The sequence below is a fragment of the Eurosta solidaginis genome, chromosome 2, assembly GCF_040869045.1.
Source record: "Eurosta solidaginis isolate ZX-2024a chromosome 2, ASM4086904v1, whole genome shotgun sequence".
Classification (NCBI taxonomy): domain Eukaryota; kingdom Metazoa; phylum Arthropoda; class Insecta; order Diptera; family Tephritidae; genus Eurosta; species Eurosta solidaginis.
This window is the reverse complement of record NC_090320.1, coordinates 45,758,838-45,771,364: the sequence shown is the minus strand read 5'-3', so window position 1 is coordinate 45,771,364 and position 12,527 is coordinate 45,758,838. Positions and strand designations below refer to the sequence as shown.

At 39.3% G+C, this 12,527-nt stretch overlaps 1 protein-coding gene across 1 annotated transcript in view; it reads right to left on the bottom strand.

Moving 5' to 3' along the window:
• LOC137241500 (serine-rich adhesin for platelets) overlaps positions 1-12,527 on the bottom strand; it is a 759,406-nt gene that overhangs the window by 213,754 nt on the left and 533,125 nt on the right. The window contains exon 8 of the mRNA XM_067769103.1: positions 2,985-3,090. Coding sequence (XP_067625204.1) covers positions 2,985-3,090 — 106 coding nt within the window. The remainder of the gene's footprint in view (positions 1-2,984; positions 3,091-12,527) is intronic.

Sequence of the window (12,527 nt, the reverse complement as noted above, 5' to 3'; positions counted from 1 at the left end):
AATGGCAAAGTAAAAAATTTCAAGGAAAAAAGAAATGGCAGCACTCTTTGCTTTTTCTATGATGATAAAAAATTCGAGGAGAGTTAAAGTTACTACAAACTTTAAACGTCATATAATAAACGAAAATCGAAACTACACAAGTCAACACTCCTTTAGGGGAAAGTCTGGCTGAATTTCGTTTATTTTTTGTTTTGTTTTTTGGAAAAACCCATGTTACGCTTACAGGAGGGAGAAAAACGAAACAAACTTTCTCTTTTGACTTTTCCACTCCAAATTCGTTAAATAATCAAAAAAAAAAAAGAAAATCTAAATTTTTGAAGTTATTCTTCTTTAGGCGCGTTATGAAAAATTGTTGAGAATGAATTTTTTAAAAATGTGACACAAAAGTCAGAGGTTGAAAATGCAGTTCGTATGTATGTTCACTGTGAATTGTAAAAGCAAATTTGTTTTGAATGGGATATATGTATGTATATATTAAATATATATTACACTAGCCATTACCCGCGGCAGCGTCCGCAAGGGGAAAGTAAAACATACGGGCCATTCACGTCAGCCTGCTTATCAAGTTATCAAATGTTTCTGTCTAATGTATTTTATTTTTGCAATAGAGTAAAAAAAATAACCAAATGAGCTGATAACCTGATAGGGTTCCCAAATTATCGAAAGCCTCGAAATGACACCGACGGTATGGCGAATGGGTCATGAAAGTTATCCGGAAATACTCCCGGAAGGGTCTCAAAATAGTGTCGAAAAGTCCCGAAATGACAACGGTGCGATTCTAGACTGATCCAGAGAAGCACACAGATATGATCCCTGAAGGGTACCCCCAAAGGATCCCGCAATAGCCCCTAAAAAGATGTGAAATGAGCCTGGCGGCATAGTCCAGAAAAAATCCGGAAATGACCTCGACGTGATCCCGGACGGTTCCCGAAAACCATCCAGAAATTATTCCGAAATAGTGCCGAAATGACCCGACGGGATCCAGAAATAACCGTGATGGGATCTCTGAAGGATGCTGAAAACCATCCGGAAATGATGCTGGAAGGTTTAAAAAATGATCCCCAAATGACCCTGACGGGATCCCGGACGGATCCCGAAAACCATCCAAAAATGATAAAGGAAGGGTCTCCAAATGATTCCGAAATAGTCCCGAAAAAGTCCCGGCATTACCCTGACGGGATCCCGCACGGATCCAGAAAACCATCCAGAAATCATGCCGGAAAGGTCCCCAAATTATCCCGAAATAATACAGAGGGTCACGAAATGACCCCGACGGGATCCCGAAGACCATCATGATCCCGAAATGACTCAAATATTGCTGAACAAACTTCACATACCTATTTCAATAGAATGCGGTAGTCGTAGCCGGGACGGTAATTTGGCCTCGTTCGCGGAATATAAACTTGTGACTTACCGTCACTCTAGCATTCTAACCGACTTTAAATTCCTCCATTGGAAATACAAACTACAGTGCGCCATCTTCCGCTCATATTGCCACATTCGCAGCTATATAACTATATTTCCTCAAGGGGTGTATGAAGTAGGAAAATAATATAGGACGGGAATCTGGTGAACTTGTTTACTTTTGCATGAAGGCTGAACGGCAGGATTGTGGGTGAGGCATTCTGACACCGTATTCGTGACGGAGGTCGTCGCTATAGATATATGCGCCGCTAAAACTCTAAGAGAATTTAACATCTACTCAGATAGTCAGCCGTATATCAAACCGCAAAGTTATGCGTGAGGTCGAGGCCTGTAAGGGCCTCACTTAATCTTACTATTTTTGACACAAATTATATGGTTGTTGGCACATAAGGATTTCTCTTGCAACTATCAGTGTGATCTCTTTTATCCAGGCGTATACGAATTAGACGTGTCTGTCAGTGAAGACTTTAGGATTCCGCTGGCACTAGCTTTCTGCTTCTGGACTGGTGAACCTCGAGTCATCTTAAAAAAAGCTGGAGTGGCACCACCTTTTGCTGTGTGTCGAGATTTCTTCTGCCCATTTTTTACTCCAAACGGTACGTGGAACTATTAGGCTTCACAATGTTGGCATAACTTTGCTGAATGAGAGTCTAATATTATTAATATATTGGACAGCTCCAGATGTGTAAGCTATATGGAGGACGACGTCAGTCACCTAATGCTGAGCTATCTAGCCTTTTCGACGTATTCCGTTTCTGGCAGGAAATGTGTGCCTTATTCCTAGTTGTATCATTGCCATTCAGCGATTCACTAAATAATTGGAAGCCAGTCTTACAGTTAGAATATCTTCAAATTATGCAAATTATGTAATAAAGAGGATGTGCATAACACAGTGGAAAGGGAAGTTGACAGTTGCTGGTCGACGGTGTGCTTTGAGGTGGAACGTTGTGAATGTGAGCTCCTGAGCGTTTACACCGATGAAAAGTTGCGCACCCTAGTGAGTAAAATTGCTGGGCGGCCTAGAGCCATATCTTTAGCCAAATATAAGCATGGCGCAGTGAATGAAATCCCAAAGGCTTTTTTGGATAGGTCACGTTATGCGAATGTAAAAGGCATCAACAAAGAAAGTATTTCTACCGATATCGGAATCTGCAATCAGAGGAACGGGAAGGCCTCTGTTTTAGAAATTCGAAGCCAGTTGCCGCGAGGCAGAAATGATTACAAATTCCAAAAAATTCCATTATGAGCAAGATCAGATTAAAAGCGGCCCTTGCCTTTTTGCATCTGCCGCCATTGTGTTGTTACAAAACATTCTGGAACTAAGCGTATTCAGTAACTTTTAGTTAACAGAGTGTAAAATTGCTCGCAATATAAGCTTAACAAAGTTTTTTGCTGACCGCTTAAAAGCTCCTCTACAATAATCAAAGTTGTTAGTTGTTATTGAATGAGTTCTTTTTTCCTAATTCCTCCTAATGACCTTAAGAAGCATTAAATTTATATGTTGGGGTTGATGGGATCTTCCACTTTGATGGTTTTACTTTGTTTATTGCTTGACTTACCTTACACGTGTAGATGCCTTCGTCCATGCGGTTGGCTTTTGTGATACCCAAAATGGCAGTAAAGGTGTCTTTTATTTCCGGTGGTAAAACGGTGGTCCAAATTTCTCTGAAAAAAAAAAAAAAATAAATACTATAATATGCTTACTAAGATTAAAAGCAGTAAGATTACAACTGATTGCTGTTTGATGGAATGCTACAAACAAAAGTGGGGGGTGGAGCCGTGTGTAGAAGTCCACGCAAGTAGGGAAAACATCTGACCGCCATTCACTTGGGAATGGGAAGATCAATTCTTTTGCATGCATCCGTTTAGTGGTGAGCTAAGGCTAAGTTTATGATCGAGCGTAATCGCATCGCGCGATGTGACGAGAAACGCTCCATCGCTTGTTACATTTTCGTTAGCGTTATCGCTGACGATTGAGTGTTTATAGTCGGTCGAAATAGCAAGCGATGCAATGTTAAACAATATAACTTAACATCTTTTTATTCACGTTGTGGCAGTGTAGAGAAAGCAACATGGGTACTTTAACTCGTAAAATTTTATTATTAGAAAATAGGTATTTGTTACGAAAAAAAACTTTAAAAAGTATACATAAGAAAAAAATATCAATTGCATCCAATCACGATTGTGGTAATCTGTATGACGCAAATTCCACAAACACTGCTTGTCACGTACCTTTTCAATAAAAACATCCATATTGTTTCGTTAATTTTGCTCAACTGAATCAAAATATTTTGGATGCAAATTTTCGTCGCTTTTGTCGCTTGTAATCGCTCAATTCGCTTTACGCTAAATCGCTTTGCCATAAACATCCCCATATGCACTAATATAATTTATCGCTAACAGCGATTCTCGTCGCATCGCGCGATGCAATTACGCTCGATCATAAAATTTAGCCTAATGTGAGAAGGCGACAACCTGGATAGGTCACACTGACATATTCGGTTTAAAAAAATACAATTTTCATCCCCGCTGTGCGGATTTTGCGCTGGGCTTGGTACCCGCCACATCAAACCACCCTCCAAACAAAAAACGAATAAAGCCTGCGATAAGAAGCCAACCCTTAACTGATGACGACCATGGCAAACGTTTAAGGGACTGTGGTTTGAGGGCATGTACCTGGAATGTTCGTTCCCGAAATAGGATTGGTGCTCTGCCCCGGATGGTTGACGTCCTCGTTCAAGCGAAATTCGACATCACCGCCTTCCAAGAATTGCGAAGGACGAAGAAAGAAAGGAAGAAGATTAAAAATAGCGACAACTACTGGAGTCTGGAGTGGTCATACAAATAAGTGCAGTTTCAGCGTCGGATTCGTGGTGGGAGAGAGACTTTGTCGCCAAGTACTGACGTTCACGTCTGTGGACGAACGTCTCACTGCTATACGAATAAAAGCAATTTTTTTTTTAAATATATAATTCATCTTAGCCCATGCATTGACAGCGGAGAGAGGCGATGATGAAAGACGCTTTCTATGAACGTTTAGAACGCTCATACGAGCGCTGCCTCCGCCATGATATAAAAGTTGTGCTTGGCAACTTTAACGTCAGGATGGGCAAAGAGGGTATTCTTAGCCCCACATATGGAAAGTTCAGCCTACACAATGAAATTTCTCCTAATGAACTGAAGCTGATCAACTTCGCCGGTGCTCGAAACATGATCATATCCAGCACGAGGTTCATGTATAAAAATATACATCATTCTACATGGCTGTCCCCTCATCGAAATACACGCAATTGGATCGACTACGTTGTGATAGACAGATGGCGTGCCTCCAGTGTTTTCGATGTGCGCACGAACCGTGAAACATCGACTCGGACCATTATCTCGTCGCAGCCAAAATATGCACGGCTAAAACAAGGAAGGCTAGATTTCGAAATGCTGCAATTGCAGCAGACTGCCAATGCTTTCGCAACTCGAACCTGTTCTCTGAGAGTCAACCACACGGAATGCAGGTGCAGTGGAAGGAACATTTCTCTGCTCTTCTAAATGCAGACAGCTATGTACCGCACAGGAATGATGGATCCGATCCCGGAGCTTAGCGAAACGTTGGGTCATAATAGTGAAGATAGTTTTGCACTAAACCACTTCATTTGTATAAAACTAGTCTTTTTTTCATTTACGTTTACCAAATATAAAGCGCCATTAAAATCAAAGACTGGTCAAATTCGTTTTAGCTCCATGACTTTTTGTACCTTCTGTTCGCCATTATGCGCTTTCTCTTCACACATTTGCAATCCTATTCACAGGAAAACACTTGTAACCACCTACTTGAAATCTCATTTATATAGTGCATAAGCTTTCGCATAAAATGCACCGGAAGAACCTTCATTCTAACATTTTGCATTGTGACCATAAAAAGTCGCATTCAAATGCGTTCGCTTATTGTTGGCGATAATCAGCAGCAGCGAGCAGCATTAACCAGCGATAATGGATAAGTTTAAGTTGGATGTGGTATGAATGTTATTAATTCCAAATCCAAAAAAGGGAATTAACGTCAGAATCATGCTGGAATCAACGTCGTTGACATTACTTCTCTTTTTAAAAGCGTATTGATATCAGAAAAACTTTTTCTCCGATTTAACATTAATTCTTTTTGCTAAACTGATTTTAAATTCAAAATATTTGTTGTCTATTACAAAGAGATACATTTTTTTTAACCTAAATTATTAAAATAAAACAGCGCCACAGGCAAAAATTTTGGAATTTGGAAAAGTTCGAATGAAGTTAAAAAATTTAAAAAAGCCACAGCAGCCGAAAATTTGGAATTCATATTACGATATGATATTAAGATATCTATCTATATATACATATATATAAATCAAATTATGTGTGTGTTCCCTATGGAAACGTATTTTCCACACTTCAATCATCACAAAACTTTGGCTGTAGGTTCTTTCGATGAAGTCGAAGGCTTTTCATATTTCAGAACTAAGAATTTTAAATAAAAATTTTTTTTTTATTTCGCGTGCGTCACTAGGTGGTGCGACAAATTTTGCATGTCAGCAAAACTTACTCATACGCCATGTATGTACGTCCTTAAGTGCTGGCTTTTTGTTTGGTCATAGCACTGAATTCACAAAAGGTTAAAGCGATTGCATTGAGTGATTTAAAAGTTTTTATTAAATTTAAGAATTCCATTGCAAAAATAGCTGTCTATATGAGATAATACAAAAATTATGCAGCTAAAATATTTTGATTAAGTTATGAGATTTTGAGTATGAATTGTGTGTGACAAAATAAATTTGGAAAACAAAGCAAAGAATGATTAATTAGAGGAATGAGGGATCTAAGAAAAAAGAAGGAGAGAGGTAGAGGGTGTACAAAAAGAAGAGGGAGAGATATGGAAAATATAAAGGGTTGAGAAAAATTGGGAGATAAATGTTAAAGAAGATCAATAAAATTATATATTGATAGCTTGACTTTGAGTAACGGGAAGGAATGCGTTAAAATACACCTCTTTATTTAGATTAGTATCTGCCCAACCCGGGCAACGCCCGGTACCCTGCTACACTGCCTAGGGGCGACCCCGCTTAGAAAAATTTTCTTCTAATTTAAAAAATCTGCTTTCTAAAATTTTGATATTGCTTTGTCCGGGGTGCGAACCCAGGGCATACGGTGTGGTAGGTGGAGCACGCTACCATCACACCACGGTGGCCGGCTAGCTAAACAGAGGTTCCGGTTTTCTCAGAGATCCTTAAGGGTGGGAACTAGGGAATCTGTTTATCTCAAAAAAAAAAAAAAAAAGTACCGAACGATGAAACTTTTCTTAGGTACAATGGATCAGTATCAACACCTAGAAAATACACTCCTATGTCACACATTTGTGAATTAAAATCATAACACGCCAAATAGAAAAAAAACTTAAATCAGAGCTTTTAATTTGCACAAATTCACAAACGATCCACATTAACGGCTAATGCTTTCGTATCAAACTTATAGCACAAATCAGCATACAATGACATACGCACACATATATTGACGGCTTTACCACTTATGAGTACTGTCATTAGCACTTGCATATTTGCATATGTAATTATGTTGGTTCCCGTATGTAAATAATAATTTAATATACATACATAGTCATGTTCACATAACTTACGCACTCAGCTGGAGCTCTACACTAGATTTGTGGTTACTGCAACATCAGCATTTGCATTACACTAAAAATATGTAGAACATCTCTACTCTGGTGAACGAAAATCCACTTGACACATCAGTGTGCAATTTGCCAAAGTAGGAGTATACTAATGAACTTGGCTATAATGAGGGAATATGTAAAATAGTGTATGCGATTGAAGAGCCTGTAGGAAAGGGTTGTTGTTGTATGTTGGAACGATTTTCCATCATCCCTTGTCAAAATTAAGTTTAAAGACAGACCAGTCTCGTTGGTGTGCCATCTTCAGTGTCATTTTTCGTTCAACGTTCGTTTGAAATAAAGCTTGCACTGACGATAGCACAGCGCCGAAACCGATTTCCCTCTAAACTAAATCAACATCGATAACACTACAAAAACCTTCGGGGAGTGCCTTTATCGTTAATACAACAACAAAGGTTTGACTATTTATGGGTTTTTTATCAACCGAATATGAATATACTGCTCATTTTTCATCGACGTGTTGTCGATTTATGGCTGATGTGTTTGATTGAAGTGTAGACAAGTTTTGTAATCGGAGTTTTATAAACTTGCTATCGATAACAGAGGTTTATCAGTGAGTTATTGATTGACGAGACACCGGATTTTTATTGATTTATTATCTAAAAATTATCGATATGTTATCAAAAGTTATGGTTTCGTTTTCGAAAATTTATCGATTTCATATCGAAAAGTGTTCGATTTACCACGTTATAGATTTGTTATAAAAAATCATCGATTTGTTTATAAAAATTTGTCGAATTGTTATCGAAGAGTTATCGATAATTATCGATGTTGTCAAAATGTATCGGTTTTCCTTCACTATAAATAAAGGTCACCAAACTAACAAAACGTATCGATTTTCAAAAATGTATGACTAAATGGAGTAGATATAGCCACAGGGAAAGTTCGTTATCGCATCATCTGTAGAGTAGATATGACATGACATCATATAATATCATGTTGTTACGTCAATCCATTTCATATCATAGCATGAGATAATATAACAACGCTACGTTTGCGATTTTCAATGCGCTCGCTTATATTCTGAGCTCCTTTCTCCACTGAGGTACTGAGACTCGCATAGCAGTAGTATTGATGTCCAAGCTGAAATATATACAGTTCATTAAGCTTCGTCTCCAGCTGTTCTCTACAGCTCAACGCAGATTCGAAAGAATTGTGCGCATTTTTGGGGAGTTTTGTCCATGTTTATGGTCATTTGCTGAATATTAATCCGGACCTTCCAAAAAAAAGCACTGTTAGAAACTAGCCGGAGTGAGGAACGATTTGGTATGACCCATTGAGCCTTCTAGACCATCTAACCCTCCATTCAATAAGGATCTTGGGGTCGCCAGAGGCTCGTATGCTAAATACACAGAATTCGCCACCGCTAGGTGTGGCTTACAATTGGGTTGAGAGGGTTGCGCTACATAACCCCATCCGAATCAAACAGATATGTGCGTCCTTTATACATAGAAAACTATTATATCTTGTAAACTTCGTATTGTTATATTGCAGCCCGACCCTTTGATTTTGATATAAGTACTTCACTTTGCACTTCACAGCCCTTTGATTCTTATGACATCTTATTCTCTCAGTAAACTTAGCATCACAAGCTTTGCCATCATCTCCGTACTTATCATAACTACATTTCATTACAACACATCCCTTCAAATTAAGGGACATCAAATCATATCGCAGATAATCATATAATATCACATAGTATCTCGAGACATAATATCTCGTCAGATGGCTTGTCATCATGACTCTGCTTATCATATCTACATCGCATTACTTCGCATCACTTTAACTTAAGGGGCATCATATCGCGGAGTATAATATCATATCACATCACATCGCGTCTATTTACATATCATCACATCCCATCTTAACTCATCATATCAGATCAAGCATTTATATTGCTTGCGCTTCTAGACCACATCAGTAAACTTAACATCACATTTTTCGTCATCATGTCCCTAGCTCCCATGTTTACATAGATTGCGATTGATCATATCGTCGAAATTTATATCATATCCGAAACTTCGCATTTAGTCACATACATCATCACATCATCACTTCACATCAGACCTTTTAACATCACATTTCTCCTGGAGTATTATGTTGTATCGCATCACATCATAAAATAAGGTCACACTACTTTGCGTTGGTTTTAATCACATCATATCACTTCAGTAAAATTAACTTCACATGCCTTGTCATCAAGTTCCTATTTATGATACCTACATCGCACATCACTTTCAGTCAAGAGACATCATAACACATCGCAGAAAACCATATCATATCACATCGCATCTAGTCAGATATCGTGACGTCGCGTCACAATAAATTGTATCGCATCACATTGAAAAGATCAAACTTAATAACGTTGCACTAATTTGCGCTGCTTAACATACACAGAACGAGGTGATATGTACATCACTAAATTGTTTAGAGACTCTTCTACGCAAGCAGGCAGTGATTGATATGCTTTTATAAATACATAAATATGCCATATTTACATATGCGTAAAACATAAGTATACTGGGAATTGCAAAACGAGGCAAAAACGATTTTTTTCAAATTATTCATCTGTTGCCATGTCAATACAAAAATAAAAAAATGTTCAAATGAGCATGTTTTCAGGTAATTTAAAATTTTCTGGTGTCATTTTATCAGAAGTATTCGTATGAACTGAAGCATAGAGGGTTTATTATTTTTGATTTGTACATTATTGCAATTCTAAAAAAGCGCTTATTTTCATAAAAATTCCATTGCATATAATTTCTGGCCTTGTACTTTTACTAGCAGTATAAAATAAAGATTTCGAAATTTCTAGGTATTTTTAAATTACTTTTTATTATTGCTTTTATATATCAAATGACATATATACAGCAGTGATTAGCTTCTCAATGCAGTCGGTTCTATGTACCGGAACGACTCGGGATTTTTCCCGACCAAGGACTGTCATTTCAGTGTAACCCAATTTAATTTGTTGCGTCCCTCCCACAAATTGTCATCCTCCCAGCAGCTCCTTGCAGCGAGACTGCTTCAGATTCTCTTGCTCCGGGAATGTATCGAACCCAATCCGGGTCCGTCTCCTGACCCCGGTCCTGAGAAATGGTTTTGTTGCATCTGCAGGAAAATAATCTTTTTAGGACGGTCATACTCTTGTCAGCATGTCTCGTGTAAGGGATGGTTGCATCGGACAGGTTGTTCTGGGCTAGATCCCAAAACCAGACGTCCACGTAACTTCTATAAATCTTTTGTGGGTCCTTGCTGTTCACGCCCAAGGGCGTCCCGTAGTCTACACCTCACAATATCCGCATTGCTGCGATCTTCTTAGAAAGTCAAGGCTTATCTGTCCGGTCAGGCGATGCAAACCTAGAAATCCTGCCGTCTGTTGCCCCAGTGGATACCGCCCTAATATCAGCGCCTTACTCACCAGCAACAATCGCATTATCTTAGGCGATTTCAATGCCCATCACGATCTATGGCATTCAAATTTTCGGGCGGACAGTAGGGGTGAGATGTAGGTGTGGGTGCCTATACTTAAAAACTTACTTTCATAAACTTTAAAAAAGGAAAGTGGGACGAGTACAAATATTTTACAGACAACCGCTTTGCTGCCCTCCCTATCCCGACTGATGCCCGCCAAGGGGAGCGTGCTTTCCGCAACGTCATTGATTCCGCCTCGGCTCGCTTCATTCTCGCCGCTAGAATTCACGAAATTCGGCCTCACTTTCCGGCGGAGGCAGTAAATTTAGCGAGAGAACGTGACTGATAAGACAGCTCGATCGCGCCGACCCTCAAATAAGGGATATAAACGAACGCATCAGATTGCTTGTGGATGAACACAAGCGGGCGAAATGGGAGGAGCACCTAAGCGGTTGTAACCTCTCTGCCAGTATAGGTAAATTTTGGTCCACCGTAAAGTCCCTATCGAATCCATCTAAGCACAATGACAAAATTTCCATCGCCTTTGGCGATAAAGTGCTCTCAGATACGAAAAAATGCGCGAGCGCTTTCTGTCGACAATATATAATGGACTATACGTTCGACAAAGATAGACGGAAGGCCAAGAGACATGCACATAAACACAAATTCAGCGCGTCACCAATTACCATCACCGCCAAAGAGATTGAGGACGCTATCGGTCATGCTAAACCATCCAAAGCAGTGTTCCCAGACGGCATACCCATGCCGATGCTTAAAAGCCTAAGGGGGTTTCAAATATTTAGCACATGTCTTCAACCTGTCTCTTTCCACCTTCGTCATTCCCGACAAAAGGAAAAGGCCAAGGTGGTCCCGCTACTAAAGCCTGGGAAACCAATTAAAACATAGGAGAGTCATATCGCCCGATATCTCTCCTATCGCCAGTAGCCAAAACGCTTGAAGCCATTTTGCTCCCCTACTTCAAAGCAAATTTGCACCTAGCCTGTCATCAGCATGACTTCAGAAAACTCCATAGCACCACCACCGCGCTAAACGCCATTTGCACCCAGATAAAAAACAGACATCTGATTGATCAGCCAACACCACACAGGGGCTTAAAGAGTCATCTCCGTAAGCATTATGAGGAAATACGACACCTGAGAACTCAGCCGTATGAAGCCAAAAAACACAAGCAGGTCCTCAGCGAACTCCACAAACAGGCGTCGGACCTTTATGCCAGGAATTGCCCGGTGAGTCCAGTACTCAAAGAACAGTACCCAAAACGAAGAGGAACGCATACTCCCCAGGGAAACGCTAGTCACTCTAGCTCAGCTTCGATCTAGATACAGTAACTGGTTAAACTCTTACCTATCCAGAATCAACCCCGACATACAAAATGTATGCCCCGCTTGCAATGTGTCTCCATATGAGACGAACCATATCTTTAATTGTAATGTGGAAGCAACGCCCCTAACACCCCTCTCATTATGGCCCACTCCTGTTGAAACTGTAAGTTTCCTAGGACTCCCGTTAGAGGATATTGATGACAATTTGTGATCGGTCGCACCTATTGGATGAGGCGAAATACTGCTACAACAACAACAATAACAGTAGAGAAATAGCAGTGACAGTTTTCATAAAGTTTCCAAAATTTTTTTTTGGCGATATTTTAAGAAAATACTTTTATACATTTTGTAACCGAGGTTATGCAAGGCAACCTCAAAAACGTTTTCGGAAAATTTCGAAAAATTGTGAAAATTTTTTCGAAAACTTCGAACTTATATATGAAGCTATCTGAATATTTTATAGTATACAGTTTTGTAGCCTAATCAATTCTAGTTTGACAAAATTCTACTTATAGGTCTCTGACAATTCGCATAAGTTTTTGACAACTTTTTTTCCGAAAGGTGTTTTAGATTTTCATCCATTCAAAATTTGAAATATTTTTTTGGGATGGAAAAAAATATAAAACACCCTC